The sequence below is a fragment of the Oncorhynchus kisutch genome, linkage group LG9 (genome assembly GCF_002021735.2).
Source record: "Oncorhynchus kisutch isolate 150728-3 linkage group LG9, Okis_V2, whole genome shotgun sequence".
Taxonomy (NCBI): domain Eukaryota; kingdom Metazoa; phylum Chordata; class Actinopteri; order Salmoniformes; family Salmonidae; genus Oncorhynchus; species Oncorhynchus kisutch.
In genome coordinates, this window is record NC_034182.2 from 40,298,437 (window position 1) to 40,317,193 (window position 18,757).

General features: G+C 45.5%; 2 protein-coding genes across 2 annotated transcripts in view; one reads left to right on the plus strand and one right to left on the minus strand.

Moving 5' to 3' along the window:
* The window catches only part of LOC109896520 (NACHT domain- and WD repeat-containing protein 1), a 33,929-nt gene extending 25,727 nt beyond the window's left edge, over window positions 1–8,202 (plus strand). The window contains exons 22-31 of the mRNA XM_020490776.2: window positions 1,282–1,412; window positions 2,122–2,369; window positions 2,722–2,887; window positions 4,579–4,780; window positions 5,393–5,523; window positions 5,935–6,068; window positions 6,158–6,579; window positions 6,884–6,978; window positions 7,109–7,233; window positions 7,710–8,202. Coding sequence (XP_020346365.2) covers window positions 1,282–1,384 — 103 coding nt within the window. The 3' untranslated portion in view covers window positions 1,385–1,412; window positions 2,122–2,369; window positions 2,722–2,887; ... (5 more) ...; window positions 7,109–7,233; window positions 7,710–8,202. The remainder of the gene's footprint in view (window positions 1–1,281; window positions 1,413–2,121; window positions 2,370–2,721; window positions 2,888–4,578; window positions 4,781–5,392; window positions 5,524–5,934; window positions 6,069–6,157; window positions 6,580–6,883; window positions 6,979–7,108; window positions 7,234–7,709) is intronic.
* Window positions 8,152–11,746, minus strand: LOC109897141 (inhibitor of growth protein 2). The gene is made up of 2 exons (XM_020491719.2): window positions 11,427–11,746; window positions 8,152–10,156 (listed from the first exon to the last, which is right to left on the minus strand). Exons 1-2 carry the CDS (start codon window positions 11,569–11,571, stop codon window positions 9,438–9,440), a joined length of 864 nt encoding a protein of 287 aa, XP_020347308.1. The 5' UTR covers window positions 11,572–11,746; the 3' UTR covers window positions 8,152–9,437.
* Between the last annotated feature and the right edge of the window lie 7,011 nt (window positions 11,747–18,757).

The window sequence follows — 18,757 nt, forward strand, 5'->3', positions numbered from 1 at the left end:
CACAGGTCTGACACTGTTAGGAAAAATAGCTAACAATAGCACATTTAAAAAAAAACTGTGAAACCTCAAATAAACCCTGTTACTGTGTTACTGTGTTTACAACCGTACAGCCCTTTGAAGTGGAGACGTGGCCAGTATCTGGAAGGCTTTCTATGGTCTATTTGCTATTTGAGTTAGGTGATGGGTCTGGCTGAGTCTGGGTCTGGCTGGGTCTGGCTGAGTCTGGGTCTGGCTGAGTCTGGGTCTGGCTGAGTCTGGGTCTGGCTGAGTCTGGGTCTGACTGGGTCTGGCTGAGTCTGGGTCTGGCTGAGTCTGGGTCTGGCTGAGTCTGGGTCTGGCTGAGTCTGGGTCTGTCTGGGTCTGGCTGAGTCTGGGTCTGGCTGAGTCTGGGTCTGACTGGGTCTGGCTGAGTCTGGGTCTGGCTGAGTCTGGGTCTGGCTGAGTCTGGGTCTGGCTGAGTCTGGGTCTGGCTGAGTCTGGGTCTGGCTGAGTCTGGGTCTGGCTGAGTCTGGGTCTGGCTGGGTCTGGCTGAGTCTGGGTCTGGCTGAGTCTGGTCTGGCTGAGTCTGGCTGAGTCTGGGTCTGGCTGAGTCTGGGTCTGACTGGGTCCTGGCTGAGTCTGGGTCTGGCTGAGTCTGGGTCTGACTGGGTCCAAGGCAGTGGTCTTGATGGGCCTTTAATAGTCTCTCTCTCTCTCGCTCTCTCTGTCTCTCTCTCTCTGTCTCTCTCTCTGTCCTCTGTCTCTGTCTCTCTCTGTCTCTCTCTCTCTGTCTCTCTGCTCTCTCTCTGTCCTCTCTCTGTCTCTCTCTCGTCTTCTCTCTCTCTCTCTGCTCCTCTCTCTGTCTCTCTTCTGTCTCTCTCTCTATCTCTCTCTCTGTCTCTCTGTCTCTCTCTGTCTCTCTCTCTGTCTCTCTCTCGTCTGTCTCTCTCTCCCTCTCTCTGTCTCTCCTCCTCTCTTCTCTCTCTCTCTCTCTCTCTCTCTGTCTCTTACTCTCTCTCCTTCGTCTCTCTTCGTCTCTCTCTGTCCTCTCTCTCTCTGTCTCCTCTCCTCTCTCTCTCTGCCTCCTGTCCTCCTCCCTTTCTCCTTGTCCTCTCTCTCTCCTCGTTCTGTCCTCTCTCTGTTATCTCTCTCTCTCTGTCTCTCTCTCTCTCTCGTCTCTCCTCTCCCTCTCCTCTCCTCCTCCCCTCTCTCTCTCTCCTTCTCCTACTCTCCTCTCCTCTCTCTCTCTACCTCTCTCTCTCTCTCTCTGTCTCTCTGTCTCTCTGTCTTTCTGTCTCTCAGGTCTGGAGGTCAGGCAGCGGTGCTTAGTGCCAGAGGGGGGGGCTGTGTTGTCTGTCATCAGAGCCCAGCATGGTGCTGCCCTCCATACAAGGCGTGGAGATGACCAATCATTACCTACTGCTCTTCTGCAGGTATCTGTTTTATATATTTAGAATGGTGTGGGCGTACCCCAAAAGCAGAATGGTGTGGGCGTACCCCAAAAACAGAATGGTGTGGGCGTACCCCAAAAGCAGAATGGTGTGGGCGTACCCCAAAAACAGAATGGTGTGGGCGTACCCCAAAAGCAGAATGGTGTGGGCGTACCCCAAAAACAGAATGGTGTGGGCGTATACCGGTCATTAAAAATATTCATAGGAGTAGACAGCTGATTGGCCGGCTCAGGCAATGAGCCAACATGTCATGTAATATGAGGAAATAGCAACCATTTTTTTAAACGGTCTGCTTGAGATACAAGATTGAGGTGTTTTTTTTCTCTCTAATTTATGCTTTGGCCACATACGACTAGGCCTTTAGGTATGAGTTAACAGAATATACACTTTTAAAAGTAGGATTTTCACTCAACAGTTACTTTAAGTGCCAGTATGCATCCCCTCCATTAACCATAACCCTATGTTATGGATTACAACCCAGAATGCATAGCTCATAAGGCATTATAGATGTGTGTGTGTATAATGCCTTATGAACAGAGTAGTGATAAGTGCTTCTGAAAAGTCTATCGCGGCATCATAATCACACTATCATATTAGATGTTTTATTAAAGAAACAGACCATTGCTATTCATAGTGCACCTGCCTATGTTTATGCCTCCCTCCCTCATCCCTCATCCCTCATCCCTCCCAGGTACCCTTACAAGCGGGACAGTGAGATCATTCATATTGAGCTGTACAGCACGGCCAGTTTCAAGTACGAGCGCTCCATCCTGGGCTGCAGCCAGGACGACATCTCCCAGGTCACCGTCAACCGGACGGGGACGCACGCCGTGGCCTTCTGCCCCTCCCCCCGCACCGGCATCACGCAGGTCGTGACATGGAACCTGGAGACAGAGGACCACAAACACATCGCCCGTTTCCCCGGGATACTGATTGCAGGTTAGTAACAGCGGTTAGGTGGAGACATACAGGCATCGGTTGCTCTCTTGGTTGACTGATTGGAAATCGGTTAGAATGTGGTGGAGTTGGAGACTGTTCGGAAAAGGCTTCAAGTTCATCTGGGTATTATTTTGCAGTGTTTGTGTCTACCGGTGGCGAGACTGCTGCGTATTCATAAAGAAAGGCCCAGGGAATAAACATACCACCATTTAATTCACATGACATGACCTATCAGTGAACTCCGAGACTAACATTGACATTAACAGACACAAACCGTTTGCTTTTGATGCTCAAGTTTTTCGTTCAGGAAAACCATTTCCTATTGGTCCTCTCCCCCTCCCCCTGTCTGTAGGTGTGTGCTTGGAACTGCGGTTCTGTGTGGGCGTGTGCAGTGGGGAGAGGTACCCAAGACTGTGGGATCTGTCCTCCAGGGTCAACGACCAGACCCTCACCTACAATGTCCACAAGGTGAAGAGAGACGGCACAGAAGAGGTCATCCTCATGGGGAAACGCCCACGGTTGGTCTTTATCAACAATCTTCAATTTACAGTACTATTATTATCTCAATAATATCAGGATTAGTATTCTCTGTACTATTTGCTGTATTGTTTAAATAGTACTGATAGTAGTATTTTAAATATTCAGACATTATTGGTTTCTTTTAACGTCATCTCAATAGGCTAAATTGCTCTCCTCCTCCTCCTCCTCTCCTCCTCCTCCTCCTCCTCTCCTCCTCCTCCTCCTCCTCTCCTCCTCCTCCTCCTCCTCCTCCTCCTCCTCCTCCTCTCCTCCTCCTCCTCCTCCTCTCCTCCTCCTCCTCCTCCTCTCCTCCTCCTCCTCCTCTCCTCCTCCTCCTCCTCCTCCTCCTCCTCCTCCTCCTCTCCTCCTCCTCCTCCTCTCCTCCTCCTCCTCCTCTCCTCCTCCTCCTCCTCTCCTCCTCCTCCTCCTCCTCTCCTCCTCCTCCTCCTCCTCCTCCTCCTCCTCCTCTCCTCCTCCTCCTCCTCCTCCTCTCCTCCTCCTCCTCCTCCTCTCTCCTCCTCCTCCTCTCCTCCTCCTCCTCCTCCTCCTCCTCCTCCTCCTCCTCCTCCTCCTCCTCCTCCTCCTCCTCCTCCTCTCCTCCTCCTCCTCCTCCTCCTCCTCCTCCTCTCCTCCTCCTCCTCCTCCTCCTCCTCCTCCTCCTCTCCTCCTCCTCCTCCTCCTCCTCCTCCTCCTCTCCTCCTCCTCCTCCTCCTCCTCCTCCTCCTCCTCTCCTCCTCCTCCTCCTCCTCCTCCTCCTCCTCCTCCTCCTCCTCCTCCTCCTCTCCTCCTCCTCCTCCTCCTCTCCTCCTCCTCCTCCTCTCCTCCTCCTCCTCCTCCTCTCCTCCTCCTCCTCCTCCTCCTCCTCCTCCTCCTCCTCTCCTCCTCCCTCCTCCTCCTCCTCTCCTCCTCCTCCTCCTCCTCCTCCTCCTCCTCCTCCTCCTCTCCTCCTCCTCCTCCCTCCTCTCCTCCTCCTCCTCCTCCTCCTCCTCCTCCTCCTCCTCCTCCTCCTCCTCCTCCTCCTCCTCCTCCTCCTCCTCCTCCTCCTCTCCTCCTCCTCCTCCTCCTCTCCTCCTCCTCCTCCTCCTCCTCCTCCTCCTCTCCTCCTCCTCCTCCTCCTCCTCTCCTCCTCCTCCTCCTCCTCTCCTCCTCCTCCTCCTCCTCCTCCTCCTCCTCCTCCTCCTCCTCCTCCTCCTCCTCCTCTCCTCCTCCTCCTCCTCCTCTCCTCCTCCTCCTCCTCCTCCTCCTCCTCCTCTCCTCCTCCTCCTCCTCCTCCTCCTCTCCTCCTCCTCCTCCTCCTCTCCTCCTCCTCCTCCTCCTCCTCTCCTCCTCCTCCTCCTCCTCCTCCTCCTCTCCTCCTCCTCCTCCTCCTCCTCCTCCTCCTCCTCCTCCTCCTCTCCTCCCCTCCTCCTCCTCCTCCTCCTCCTCCTCCTCCTCCTCCTCCTCCTCCTCCTCCTCCTCCTCCTCCTCCTCCTCCTCCTCCTCCCCCTCCGTATTCAGTGTTCTATTTACACAGCATAGTTGAGAAGGGTACATAACCCACTGGGGATTTGCTCCTCCTGCCCAGCTCTTTCACATCATTGCCAGTTGAAGGAGATGAGACAAGGAGGAAGGAAGCCACTTGATATTATTGAGATGCACCCGCTTTGATTGCCTTTCTCTTTCCTGGGTCTCTTCTCCCTCCGGTTGACAGCTACGCGGTGTGCAAGTCCCTACGGCCTGGCACGGTACGGGTCTGGAACCTGGCCAGATCCAGGTTCACAGGTCGACCTGTCAGAGTGGAGCACGGTCTCTATGGCAACACCGACGTGGCCTTGGCCCATGACCTGAAGCTGTACATCCTGACAGACAGAGGGACGGCCACCTTCACAGACACCCCCTCACCCATATTCCAGGTCACCGGCTTCCCTACTTCATGTATCAGTTAGCCTGGGATCCATACTGAATCAACTCTGATCTATGCAGTTCTTTCACTTCACGGTTACACTTGAAGTCACCTCATGAGTTGACAGTAGCATACTTGTAGTGACATATGTGCTCTGCATGTGACTGCTTATAGAAGGGTTCCCCAAATGGCATGGTTTTATTTGGTCCCCCAAGTTTTCTGAGCAAAAAAAATATATATATATTTATTGTTGGACATAATAGACTGAAAACACTAGGAAATCAGCTCCCAAGTGATTTTAATTGAATAAATCTGTTCCTAAGTATTCCCATGCATAAGAGAGAAACGCGATCGTATACAAATGTAATCAAGATTTGAAATGGTTATGTTTTAGTCAAATATTAAATCTGTTTGGGCTTCAATTTGCCGTCTACAAATGATTTGTAATCATGTTCCGGCCCTCCGTCCATCCACTCTAGAAAAAAAACGGCCCGCGTCTGAATCTAGTTGATGACCCCTGGCCTATAGGTTTTAGCCCGGGTCTCCTACATGCAACAAGACTGTGTTAGCCCACTGAGCTAAACGCCTAGTCATTCATCTTCTGTTTCACTTGACACCGTAGACTCTACTGGTCTATGACCTGATCAAGAGAAGCTACGTGAGGAGACAGTCTGGTCTCTACATCGTCCCCTGTCCCCGACACGAATACAGGCTTCTGGAGGGCCAGCTACTTCTGGGTCTGTCTGAGACGAGGTGAGAGAGATTTGGTTACTTGAAACAAGCACCAGCTAACTTAGTCCACTACCTGAATCACCACACCTCAAATAAAGTCCCTCTGTGCCAGTTACTCCAGATAAATAATACCTTCTAGCGTCCTAATTGTCTCATAGCTTAACGTTGTTGTGTTCATTGTTGCCCCTAATACGTTTTGCCTCATTGTCATGAACTGCTTTTGGGATGTGGAAGGCTAGAGCTTTTTCATTGTCCAGACCCTGTTTTATTTGGGACTGTTGGGAGGTACAGGGATCATGACCTGTTTCATTTGGGACTGTTGGGATCATGACCTGTTTCATTTGGACTGTTGGGAGGTACAGGGTCATGACCTGTTTCATTTGGGACTGTTGGGATCATGACCTGTTTCATTTGGACTGTTGGGAGGTACAGGAACCATCTGATTTTGTGGGACCTGGAGTCTGGGTATATCAAAGGGAGGATGAAAGCATCCCACACAGAGTCTCTCCTGTCCAGCAGCACCGTCAGAGACAGACAGTCCCAGATACCACCAAATGAGACCACAGGTAACAATACCAGAGACCAATACCAGAAAAGTTGTGCGCGGGGATCTAGCTAAGCTATTTGACTAGTATTTGGTGACTATTTCCTCCAGCTCTAGTGATGCCCTGGGACAGGCGGACAGAGAGCCACTCTGCTAAGTGTAGGAGGCTGGAGAAGGAGGATCAGAGGGAGAAGGAGGAGCAGCGCAGTCTAGACAGAGAGAAATACAACTCCATAGACCAGTACCTTCTCAGTGGGGACCAACAGGTAAAATGTGTGTGTTTGTGATGCGATGTATCTTCATTCCCCTGATCCCCTCACTACCAGGTGGTGGTGTGTTCCTATTTCTCCCACCACCTCAACGTTTTCAGCGTGGGCTCCCAGGACCACCTCCACACCCTGGAGGATAGGACGTCCCTGCTGATCCTCCACACCGCCGCCCTCACACACCCCGGGGGACACCTGGTGCTGGCCAACTACAGCCAAGCTCAGCATATACCTTACCTCACCCTCTGGGACCTTCAGAAAGGCACGGTATGTACACTCTTAGAGAAAAGGGTTCATCAGCTGTCCCCATAGGAGAACCCTTTTTATTCTAGGTAGAACCCTTTTGAGTTCCGTGTTTAACCATCGGTGTAAAGGGTTGTACGTGGAACCAAAAAGGGTTCTTCAACGGGTTCTAGATATAACCTTTTCTTCTGAGTGTACAGTATAAAGCCAGATTCAAATAGCTTTATTGTCCATCTGGGATCAGTGACAACACTATTTTACAGTACATTGGCAAAATGATTTGACCCCCCCCCCCTCCAATTATTGTATTTTTTTACACTTGTGAAAGGTGAGGAAAAGATTGAAGAACGAGCCAGGAGTCTGTTGTGTGGCAATCACAGACGATGCCAGCAGAGTTGCCTTTGGGATCAGCGGATGTAACAAGTAATGTTTCAAAATGACACGTCACTCATAACATCTCCGAGTCATTTAAGTTCAATATCTAAACATATGGCTCATGCCTTTATGGTCTGTCACAATGAGAAGGCTCATGCTTACCTCTTCTCCTGATTAGGCTTAAAGTGTGGGATCCCTTCAGGAGGAATCACAAGACTATCTCTGGCTACGCCAGCCTGAGGCTAGGAGGATCCAACCAGCTTTATATCACTGAGGGAGGAGCCAAAGCCATTCTACTAGCAGGTAGGACAGAGATCCCTTTTATAGAAAAGTGAGATAATTAGGTTTCTCTGTGCACAAAGATATTGGCAACCTTGCACAAGTCACTATTTCATCTCAAAATAGATGTGAAAAAAACATGGTTTTCAAACATGCACAGGACTCAAAACAAATATTTAAACTCACTTCAAAGTAAAAAATATTATCTGGACTAAATTATCCCAAATTCAGATACATTTGGCTGGAGTGTGAATGAAGTCATTCTCGACAACTGTAATTGATCCTACTTGTGGTAAGTTGCAGGTGCCATTCAACCAGTTTTGAAAAGAGAAAACAACTTTTATTTTCCATTGACAAGTGCAAGGGTGCCACTATATTAGAGCGCATCGGTAAGGGATAGTGGTGAGTGGAACAGGGTGTTCACAAACAACTGATAGAACAATGTGTGTTTACACTCAAGTGAAAGTAAAGTGACAATTCATGCGGTTTTATTCACACAGGTGAGCTGAGCCTATGGGACTTGGAGGCCTGCAACGTCCTCTCTGTCCTTTCCCCTGATGCCCACGTCCAGTGTCTGACCCTCCTTGGAGACGACAACAGTAGCACCCTACTGTTGGGCCTTAGCCACAGCCCCGCCCTCGTCGCAGTCAGGCTGACGTCACAATCACAGGGGGTCGCCGCGGCAACCGGCTCCAGGGACAAAGACGTGTTCTCGGAGTCCAGTAGTAGCGAGGATGAAGACGAAAAGGACAGTCAGACACATGTCGGACTGGAGTAGAGTTTGTTCAGGAACTACATGTTATGAGTATTTGGAGATATCCTGACTTACCGAGACACTTCAGCCTTCGAACAGGATGACCTGATAAGTAGAATGTGAAGTGTGTGTGTATATATATATATATATATATATATATTTAAGAAAAGACAAGGATTGGTCTCCCATCTGCAATAAAACTGTTTTAATGGATATAAAATAAACGTTACATGCTATTACACTAGTTTGACAAAGTATGTAGAATGTCAACACAAACATGAAATACCATTCTGACGGTGCCCCCGATCATCATCATCATCATCATTATATAGCAAATCAAAGTGCTGCACCTGAGGATGGTCAGTTGAAAATGAAATCATAAAATAACCTAAAAATGTGAAGTATTGTGTCAAATCCCAGCTCAGGTAAGTACTTCACATAAGGCTGAAACAGAGCAATCTACCCCTCCATCTGCCATACAAATAAACATGTAGCACAATGAACTATTTAGCCCCATCTGGTAGTGACCAAATCAATGAACTATTTAGCCCCATCTGGTAGTGACCAAATCAATGAACTATTTAGCCCCATCTGGTAGTGACCAAATCAATGAACTATTTAGCCCCATCTGGTAGTGACCAAATCAATGAACTATTTAGCCCCATCTGGTAGTGACCAAATCAATGAACTATTTAGCCCCATCTGGTAGTGACCAAATCAATGAACTATTTAGCCCCATCTGGTAGTGACCAAATCAATGAACTATTTAGCCCCATCTGGTAGTGACCAAATCAATGAACTATTTAGCCCCATCTGGTAGTGACCAAATCAATGAACTATTTAGCCCCATCTGGTAGTGACCAAATCAATGAACTATTTAGCCCCATCTGGTAGTGACCAAATCAATGAACTATTTAGCCCCATCTGGTAGTGACCAAATCAATGAACTATTTAGCCCCATCTGGTAGTGACCAAATCAATGAATCGAGACTTGATTTGGAACATATTTATTGGTTTTAAACTGCATAAGAAATTAAACTTACTGAATTGAAAGAAGGGGCGAACATAATGCATTCATTTTCACAAAAAGAGGACATCATTCAGGTACATTACATCAAGTCAAAATGGCAAATAAGCCAAAATATGCATTTTAAGTTACTTTAATTCCATTCCGCCAAGTGTTGAGGAACACGATAGAACCCAGTAAGATGGCAGCTTTAGGCTTCTTAAAGTCAACATCTGGCTTCCCAGAATAACCTTTAGGCTTCAGTGTGGGTCCACCAGTATGGTAACAGCACCAGTTCAGTATTGGTCAAATCCTTTACTCAAGAGTCGGCGCTGCAGGAGGGAAAAAGTGTTTCGATTGTGCTCTCAAAACTTCACAACATTTAGTCATACCTTGAATGACTTATTTTGACGAACTCAAGCCTCAGTTCGGCAATGTTCCCGAGAGGAAAGAGAGGACATGTCACAACTACCTGGACCTCCTGTCCTTTTTGTTCTTATCCAGGCTTTTGTCCATAGTCTTTTCGTTGTCCCCTCTGCACTTGGGACAGAACCACTTCCCCTTGGGCTTGTAGGTGAGCCCCACGCAGGAGAAGTGGAACCACTCGATGGGGCACGCGTCGTTGTCACAGCCAATCATCTCGCCGTAGGACACCTGCTCACACAGGCAGTAGGTGGGCTCGTTGGGGTCGATGGTGAATTCCACAGGCGAGGCGCCTCGCTCCTGCTTGGCCTTGCGCTTCTTCTTCTTGGCAGACTTTGACCTCTTCTCCCGCGGCTGCATAGGCAGTTCGTCCGCCGGGTCATCCATCACTGTTCCGTTCCCCGAGGCGTGGTTGGCATCGCGGCTCTCGCTGTTGCGCTGACGTCTCGGCCGGCGGGCGGAGGAGCGCTCCGCAGGTGTGGACACCGCTGCCTCCTGAACGGAACCGGAGCGCCGCTCGGTGACGACCCGCTCCCGCTCGCTGGCCTCGCTGGGCTCCTGGAGACAGAGGGAGTGGGAGTCCATCTGGCGGGAACGGTTCTCTACCAGCTCAGTCATCTGGGTGACCACATGGATCTTCTCGTCGCCCAGCTCCTGGCTGCTGATGAGGGCCCGTTGCAGCTGGATCTGAAGCCTCTTACGCTGTGCCGCGTCCCGCTCACCCTGGTAGCGCTCGTAGACATCGTCAACCTCCTTCAGGACCTCTGCAAAGCACACAGAATGACAAGAGTTCAATGTTAGGATGGGTGTCTAATGCAATTGTGGAGTTACTATTGAGTTGAGAAATTTGCATTGGGAATACAATCATATCCGACGCTGTGTCAGTCAGAGGAAACTTTTACATACTCAATGAAGTTCCTGGTAGGAACAGGGGGCAAATGCATTACGAATTTCCCTTTTGTGCACAATTGTATGCATATTTTATTGTTGCTGCAAACTGTAGGAGCACTGAAATCAGCTGATGTCAATCTGACAAACGAGTAATAAGATGGAAGATATTAGAATTGATAAATTCCTTACTACTTCCGCATTGGTTTATATTCAGGAAGTGATGACACTTTCTGCCTGATCAGGGGTCGTCACTAGTTGCCACAAAGTCATAAACCCCGCCTGTTTCTACAATGGTCTTGAAAACCTAACCACGCTGCTAACATTTATGCCTAACCTTAAATACTAAAAAGCGAATTTGAGTTATGAATTTGTACGATATTGACAATGGTAACTAGTGACAGCCCTGGTCAGGGGGTTGTCCCTCTGCTTGCTAAGTGGATCTCACACACACACACACACGCACGACTACAACAACACTTGGGGCGTACAACTGTCAGACGAAGTAACGTTACTGGCACAACAAAAAAAGAGACATTTTTTCAGCTCGTAAATGAGACATTTTCATCACTGGCGGATTGCAACCACGACCATCCGTTTAACTAAACTGAGTTAACGTTACTCCGAATATAACATTTGCTAGCGAGCAACACCGTCGACCAAAAAAAAAAAGAAAAAAAGTCAACATCCCTTGCATAGTAAACATTAAAAATTAAAATAAAAACGCATGCAAATGAAAAGAAAAGGGTTTGACCAACTCTTAAGTAAGCCGCTAAACGACACAAATAAACACCTCTTCTTGCCAAAATGGCTGATCTGTGGTTATCAATCTCATTGCTATCGAGGCAACTCGGACCTCACTTCGGAGACGTTGTTTATGGATAACAAATTGAAGGCATACATAACTACTCGATGGAAGAACCAAACGTTATATTTCAGAAAGAAAAGGGGGTGGGGGGGACCCGAGTTTAATACTAGCTAGCTAATGTTAGCTAGTTGCTAATGTATGGAGTATTAACATCAGCTAGTTACTGTAGCTGTCTAAAGTGACTCCGGCACTGGTCAATACAACGCACTCATTTTTATACGATTATCGTCATAACGCTTAAATAAAACCACCAAAAACAACGAAAGGATAAACAATACCTTGATACTTTGAGTCAATTTCTCGTAGCAGAGAGACGTTTCTTTGTATATCCAAAGGCAGGGATTCAACACATTCCAAATAATCTTCCACATAGCTGACGAGTTGCGACTTTTCTACGTTTGGGTAATGATTATGACCTAACATTGTTCCACCGATGCATCGAGACAAGAAAACATGTACATAGATTTGAGATGATAAAAAAAAAAAAAAAAAAAATTGTATCTAGCTAGTATGGTTTGTAATGGGCAGTTCCATCCGCAAGGCGAACTGCAGCACTTCACTTCAAACAAAACTGCACCCACTGCGCATGAGCGAGTATATTCCTTTTATGGCAATGCATCGCATTTTCACATTTTTTTACTTGACGGGATGGGCCATTCATATTTCTAGCTTTTGGATTGGCTGTGAAAACAATTTACTTGGCGGGATGGGCCATTCATATGTCTAGCTTTTGGATTGGCTGTGAAATTTTTTTTTACTTGGCGGGATGGGCCATTCATATGTCTAGCTTTTGGATTGGCTGTGAACATTTTTTTACTTGACAGGACGGGCCATTCATATGTCTAGCTTTTGGATTGGCTGGGATTTTTTTTTTTACTTGACGTGATGGGCCATTCATATATCTAGCTTTTGGATTGGCTGTGAACATTTTTTTTAGTTGACGGGATGGGCCATTCATATTTCTAGCTTTTGGATTGGCTGTGAAAACAATTTACTTGGCGGGATGGGCCATTCATATTTCTAGCTTTTGGATTGGCTGTGAACAAGATACTGATTTGTCGCCACAGTGTTTTAGGCTGCAATGTTACATTTGTCAACAACTGTTGTCACCGATTTAACCACTAGATGGCGCTATAGGCTTACTCTATCCAGCTACAACGGGTAGTTTGAAACGTAAACAAATCATCTGTGGCGACAAATGAAGTATATAATCCTAACTCTTTTCCCAACGTTAACCTCGTGCTCCAAACCTGCTATGTTAGTTTTCATAATCCGCCACGTTAATTCGCCCAACCTGCCATGTTAATTATGATAACCTGTCCGTTAATTATCCTAACCTGCTATGTAAACTAAATATCTGTGGCAACAAATCAACAATAAAACCACATTTGTATTATGAACTTTTCCCGAGAAAGTAAGCCATTCATTTATATTTTATTAGGATCCCCATCAGCTGTTGCGAAAGCAGCAGCTACTTTTACCGGGGTCCACATGAAACATGACACAACACAGAACATTAATAGACAAGAACAACTCAAGGACAGAACTACATACATTTTAAAATGGCACACACAGTCTACATATCAATACATACACACAAACTATCTAGGTCCAATAGGGGAGAGGCATTGTGCCGTGAGGTGTTGCTTTATCTGTTTATGAAACCAGGGTTGCTGTTTATTTGAGCCATATGAGATGGAAGGGAGTTCCATGCAATAATGGCTCTATATAATACTGTATGGTTTATAGAATTTGTTCTGGATTTGGGGACTGTGAAAAGACCCCTGGTGGCATGTCTGGTGGGGTTAAGTGTGTGTGTCAGTGCTGTGTGTATATTGACTTATGCAAACAATTTGGAGTTTTCAACACATGAATGTTTCTACTAAAAAGAGGAAGACTCTACTCATCAACTCTTAGCGAAGAGAGAGACTGGCAGCATAGTATTTATATCATCCCTCTAATTACAATGAAGAGCAAGACCTGCCTTTTTGTTCTGGGCCAGCTGCAACTTAACTAGGTCTTTCATTACAGCACTTGACCACATGACTAGACAATAACCAAACTAAGACTAAACTAGAGGCTGCAGGACTTGACCACATGACTAGACAATAACCAAACTAAGACTAAACTAGAGGCTGCAGGACTTGACCACATGACTAGACAATAACCAAACTAAGACTAAACTAGAGGCTGCAGGACTTGACCACATGACTAGACAATAACCAAACTAAGACTAAACTAGAGGCTGCAGGACTTGACCACATGACTAGACAATAACCAAACTAAGACTAAACTAGAGGCTGCAGGACTTGACCACATGACTAGACAATAACCAAACTAAGACTAAACTAGAGGCTGCAGGACTTGACCACATGACTAGACAATAACCAAGCTAAGACTAAACTAGAGGCTGCAGGACTTGACCACATGACTAGACAATAACCAAGCTAAGACTAAACTAGAGGCTGCAGGACTTGACCACATGACTAGACAATAACCAAACTAAGACTAAACTAGAGGCTGCAGGACTTTGCTTTTTGTGGAGTGTGGTGTCCAAAAAGGACAGACCTCTCCCCATCTCTTTATTACAGACAGTTCTCTCCCCATCTCTTTATTACAGACAGACCTCTCCCCATCTCTTTATTACGGACAGACCTCTCCCCATCTCTTTATTACAGACAGACCTCTCCCCTTATCTTTATTAAGGACAGACCTCTCCTCATCTCTTTATTACAGACAGACCTCTCCCCATCTCTTTATTACAGACAGACCTCTCCCCATCTTTATTACAGACAGACCTCTCCCCATCACTTTATTAAGGACAGACCTCTCCTCATCACTTTATTACAGACAGACCTCTCCCCATCACTTTATTAAGGACAGTCCCCTCAACTTGTTCAACAGCCACACCATTCATTACCAGATTCGGCTGAGATCTATAGCTTTAGGAATGATTTGTACCAAATACAATGCTCTTAGTTTTAGAGATGTTCAGGACCAGTTTATTTTATTGGCAAACCATTCCAAAACAGACTGCAACTACATGTTAAGGGTTGCAGTGACTTACTTAGCGGTGGTTACTGACACGTATGTGGTTGAATCATCAGCATACATGGACACACAGGTTTTTGTTTAATGCCAGTGGCAGGTCCTTGGTAAAAAAAAAATTGAAAAGAGTAGAGGGCCTTGAGAGCTGCCCTGCTGGATGCCACACCCTGCATGTGTGACATTGAAGAAACTTCCATCAAAGAAAACCCTCTGAGTTCTATTAGATAGATAGATCTGAATTGTGGATTCAGAGCTATCTAAATAAAAATAAAAAACATAAACCATTTTTTTTGTCAATAATATTTCTTTAACCCTTATTTTACCAGGTAAGTTGGCAGAGAACACATTCTCATTTACAGCAACAACCTGGGGAGAGGAATAAACCAATCGGAAGCTGATTAGGTACCTGTGATGGTATGAGCGCCAGATTGGGAATTTAGCCAGGACACCAGGGTTAACACTACTACAATAAGTGCCAATGCGATCTTTAGTGACCACACAGAGTCAGGACACCCATTTAACATCCCATCCAAAAGACAGCACCCTACAAAGGGCAATGTCCCCAATCACTGCCCTGGGAAATTTGGATTTTTTTTTTTAGACCAGAGGAAAGAGTGCTTCCTACTGGCCCTCCAACACCACTTCCAGCAGCATCTGGTCTTCCATCCAGGGACTAACTAGGACCAACCCTGCTTAGCTTTAGAAGCAAGCCAGCAGTGGGATGCAGGGCTGTAACAGTACAGCTCCCGCAATCGTTTTATTATAAACTTATTTCAACCAATCATCAGTAATTTGTGTCAGTGCGGTACATGTGGAGTGCCCTTCTCTATAAGCATGCTGAAAGTATGTTGTCAATTTGTTTACAGAGAAGTGACATTGTATTTGGTGAAATGGGTTCTAAGCTGACATACGGAAATGTTTTAAGATGGTCATAGTGTAACAAACAGTATTGCATCCGCCCCTACCTGGGCTTGAACCAGGGACTCGCTGCACACATAGACAACAGCCCCCCTCGAAGCATCGTTACCCATCGCTCCAAAAAAGCCATGGCCCTTGCAGATCAAGGGGAACTACTACTTCAAGGTCTCAGAGCAAGTGACGTCTATTAGCACACACCGCCGCTAACTAGCTAGCCCTTTCACATCAGTTACACTCACTCCCCTTTTGACCTCTTCCTTTTCTGCAGCAACCAGTGATCCAGGTCATGGCACCAATGTAACAGTATAGCTTCCGTCCCTCTCCTCTCCTCTACCTGGACTTGAACCAGGGATCCTCTGCACACATAGACAACAGCCACCCGCGAAGCATCGTTACCCATCGCTCCAAAAATGCAAGGCAAGGTGAACAACTACTTCAAGGTCTCAGAGCGAGTGACATCACCGATTGAAACACTATTAGCACGCACCACCGGCTAACTAGCTAGCCATTTCACATCGGTTACAATAGCATGGATCATTTAGCTATTTGATTTGGAATTTTAAAACCCCTTTAGGTATCAAAACATTTATATAAAAAAATATTTGATAAAATATTGAATTGGGCCTTTACTACTATAGTCCATTGAAACGCATTGAATAACACATTCATAAATGGCAAAAAAGACAGTAAAAAATGTATCATAAGGAATAAGGTTTTGAAGTGTCTGTCCTATATAGGAGATATAACAAAGCTCAGGAAGCACAAAACAACTTCCATACTTCCATTCCTTTTTAAACCTGGTACCGAGTCTGTGACACCTGTGGGGTAATACTATATAGAGTATTGTGTTCGTGAGAATACCATCTTTCCATAGAGTGGTCATGTTCAATATGCGGAGGCACAGGTTAGTCGAGGTAATTGTGGTAATGTGAACATGTAGGTAGCGGTAAAGTGACTATGCATAGATAATAAACAGAGAAGGCTGGAGTCATTGGCAATTTTTAAGGCCTTCCTCTGACACCGCCTGGTATAGAGGTCCTGGATGGCAGGAAGCTTGGCCTCAGTGATGTACTAGGCCGTACGCACTACCCTCTGTAGTGCCTTGCAGTCGGAGGCCGAGCAGTTGCCATACCAGGCAGTTGCCTGACCAGTGATGGGGTGAAATGTTTTTTTTTAAATATATATATTTAAAAAAAAATCCATTCAAATATCATCAGATTGATCAGAAATACAGTGCAGACATTGTTAATGTTGTAAATGACTATTGTAGCTGGAAACGTCTGATTTTTAATGGAATATATACATAGGAGTACAGAGGCCCATTATCAGCAATCATCACTCCTGTGTTCCAATGGCACGTTGGGTTAGCTAATCCAAGTTGATCATTTTAAAAGGCTCATTAGAAAATAATTTTGCAATTATGTTAGCACAGCTGAAAACTGTTGTTCTCATTAAAGAAGCAATAGACTAGTTGAGTATCTGGAGCATCAGCAAATGTCCAGAAACAAAGTTATTTCTTCTGAAACTCGTCAGTCTATTCTTGTTCTGAGAAATGAAGGCTATTCCATGTGATAAATTGCCAAGAAACTGAAGATCTCGTACAATGCTGTGTACTACTCCCTTCACAGAACAGCGCAAACTGGCTCTAACCAGAATAGAAAGAGAAGTGGGAGGCCCCAGTGCACAACTGAGCAAGAGGACAAGTACATTAGAGTGTCTGGTTTTAGAAACAGACGCCTCACAAGTCCTCAACTGGCAGCTTCATTAAATAGTACCCGCAAAACACCAGTCTCAACGTCAACAATAAAGAGGCGACTCCGGGATGCTGGCCTACTAGTCAGAGTTCCTCTGTCCAGTGTCTGTGTTCTTTTGCCCAACTTAATCTTTTCATTTTATTGGCCAGTATGAGATATGGCTTTTTCTTTGCAACTCTGCCTAGAAGGCCAGCATCCCGGAGTCGCCTCTTCACTGTTGACGTTGAGACTGGTGTTTTTGCGGTGTACTTTTTAATGAATCTGCCAGTTGATGATTCAAATGTTTTAATACATAAAGGGGTCCTAAAATTCTAAATCAAATAGCTAAATGATCCATGGTATAAGCATCTTAAAACAATTCCACATGTCAGTTTAGAACCCGTTTCAGAAAATACAATGTCACCACTCTGTAAACAAATTGACAACAGACTTTCAGAGAAGGGAACTCAACATGTACTGAACTGACACAAATGACTGATGATTGGTTGAAATAAATTGATAATAAGAAGACTGTGTGAGCTGTACTGTTAGATTTCAGCCTTCGATGTTATTGACCATAACCTGTTGTTGAAAAAAACCTGTTTTATGGCTTTTCAACCTCCGCCATATCGTGGATTCAGGGCTATCTATCTAATAGAACTCAGAGGGTTTCCTTTTAATGGAAGTTTCCCTAATGTCAAACATGAAGGATGTGGTATCCCGTAGGGCAGCTCTCAAGGCCAAGTCATGCATTCTAAGAGCAAGTCAAGTCCAGTCACAAGGTTTCAAGTTTCAAGTCAAGTAAAAAAAATATATATATATATACATGCAACCACTTGTTCAACTACAAATCTTTGTCTATTTATTGAGGCTACCAGACAGTTATTTTCATTATTTTGTCTACAACACATGTTTTATTAGCCTTGTAGATGTCCTGTGCATTGATTCAGCTGAAGGAAAGGCAGGTTGATGTGCTCAGAGTGTCGATTTATTTACAGGTCTTGGTGTTCCAATGGGGAAAGCACCATATCATACAAAATATGCATGTAGATTCACCAAATATACATAGGCAATAGCCCCAAAAGAAATAGCCTCTGTATCAGGCCTAACCTGTCCTATCTGAACGGAAACAGGTAGAGGACAAGACCATAGAACCTCCCCTTGAGAAATCACATCTAATCTAACAGGAGTTTAAACAGGTAGACCTGCATAAGAACCTGGCCCTCAGGACCATACAATTAGCCTACCCAATTGGCAATTACAACCAATAACCTGGTTCCACAATGTAAAAAGCATTTTCCATTGGTACATTCGTCTTAATCAGACGTAACAATTATGAACGATATTTCAACACAATGAATAGATGGAACAATCCTTTTCTCTTATCCAACGTTCTTCTGACTCATAGGCTACGTAGCCTATGCGCTCCTATTTCAGACAACAAAAATGACAGATATCACAGACACACGGAACTCCGACATAACCCGTGAAATATGAACAAAGGAACCCATACATTTAATTAAATAAACAGAACTTCTGAGTCTTGAAAACTTTCATGTGCACTATAAACATCGCTCCCACTCAGAGCATGGTAAGAAATAGTTGGATATAAAATTCAAATGTATCGAAGACCTATTAAACATGAAACAGAAGTATCTACGTGTTGCTATAAACGGTACTGGGATGGAATTATGAAACGCTAGCAATTGTTGTAGTATTAGATAGAATATAGATTTACCACATATGGCCTATGCATTTAAACGTGTGAAAACAACCGCGAACATTTAAATATTTTTTTTTTTTTTAAGGAGTCTCTACTGGCGGGAGCCGGGCCTACGGTGCAACTTCGCCACAGTAATAACACATTCCAAATGCACGCTTCATAAGTAAATGATCAATGTCAAGCAATT

What these genes read in the sequence shown, in the direction of transcription:
- LOC109897141 (XM_020491719.2), bottom strand. Translation starts at nt 11,571, where the DNA reads ATGTTAGGTCATAATCATTACCCAAACGTAGAAAAGTCGCAACTCGTC. An exon ending in AATTGACTCAAAGTATCAAG is followed by an intron (nt 10,157 to 11,426) that starts GTATTGTTTATC and finishes TGTGCTTTGCAG; the next exon opens with AGGTCCTGAAGGAGGTTGAC.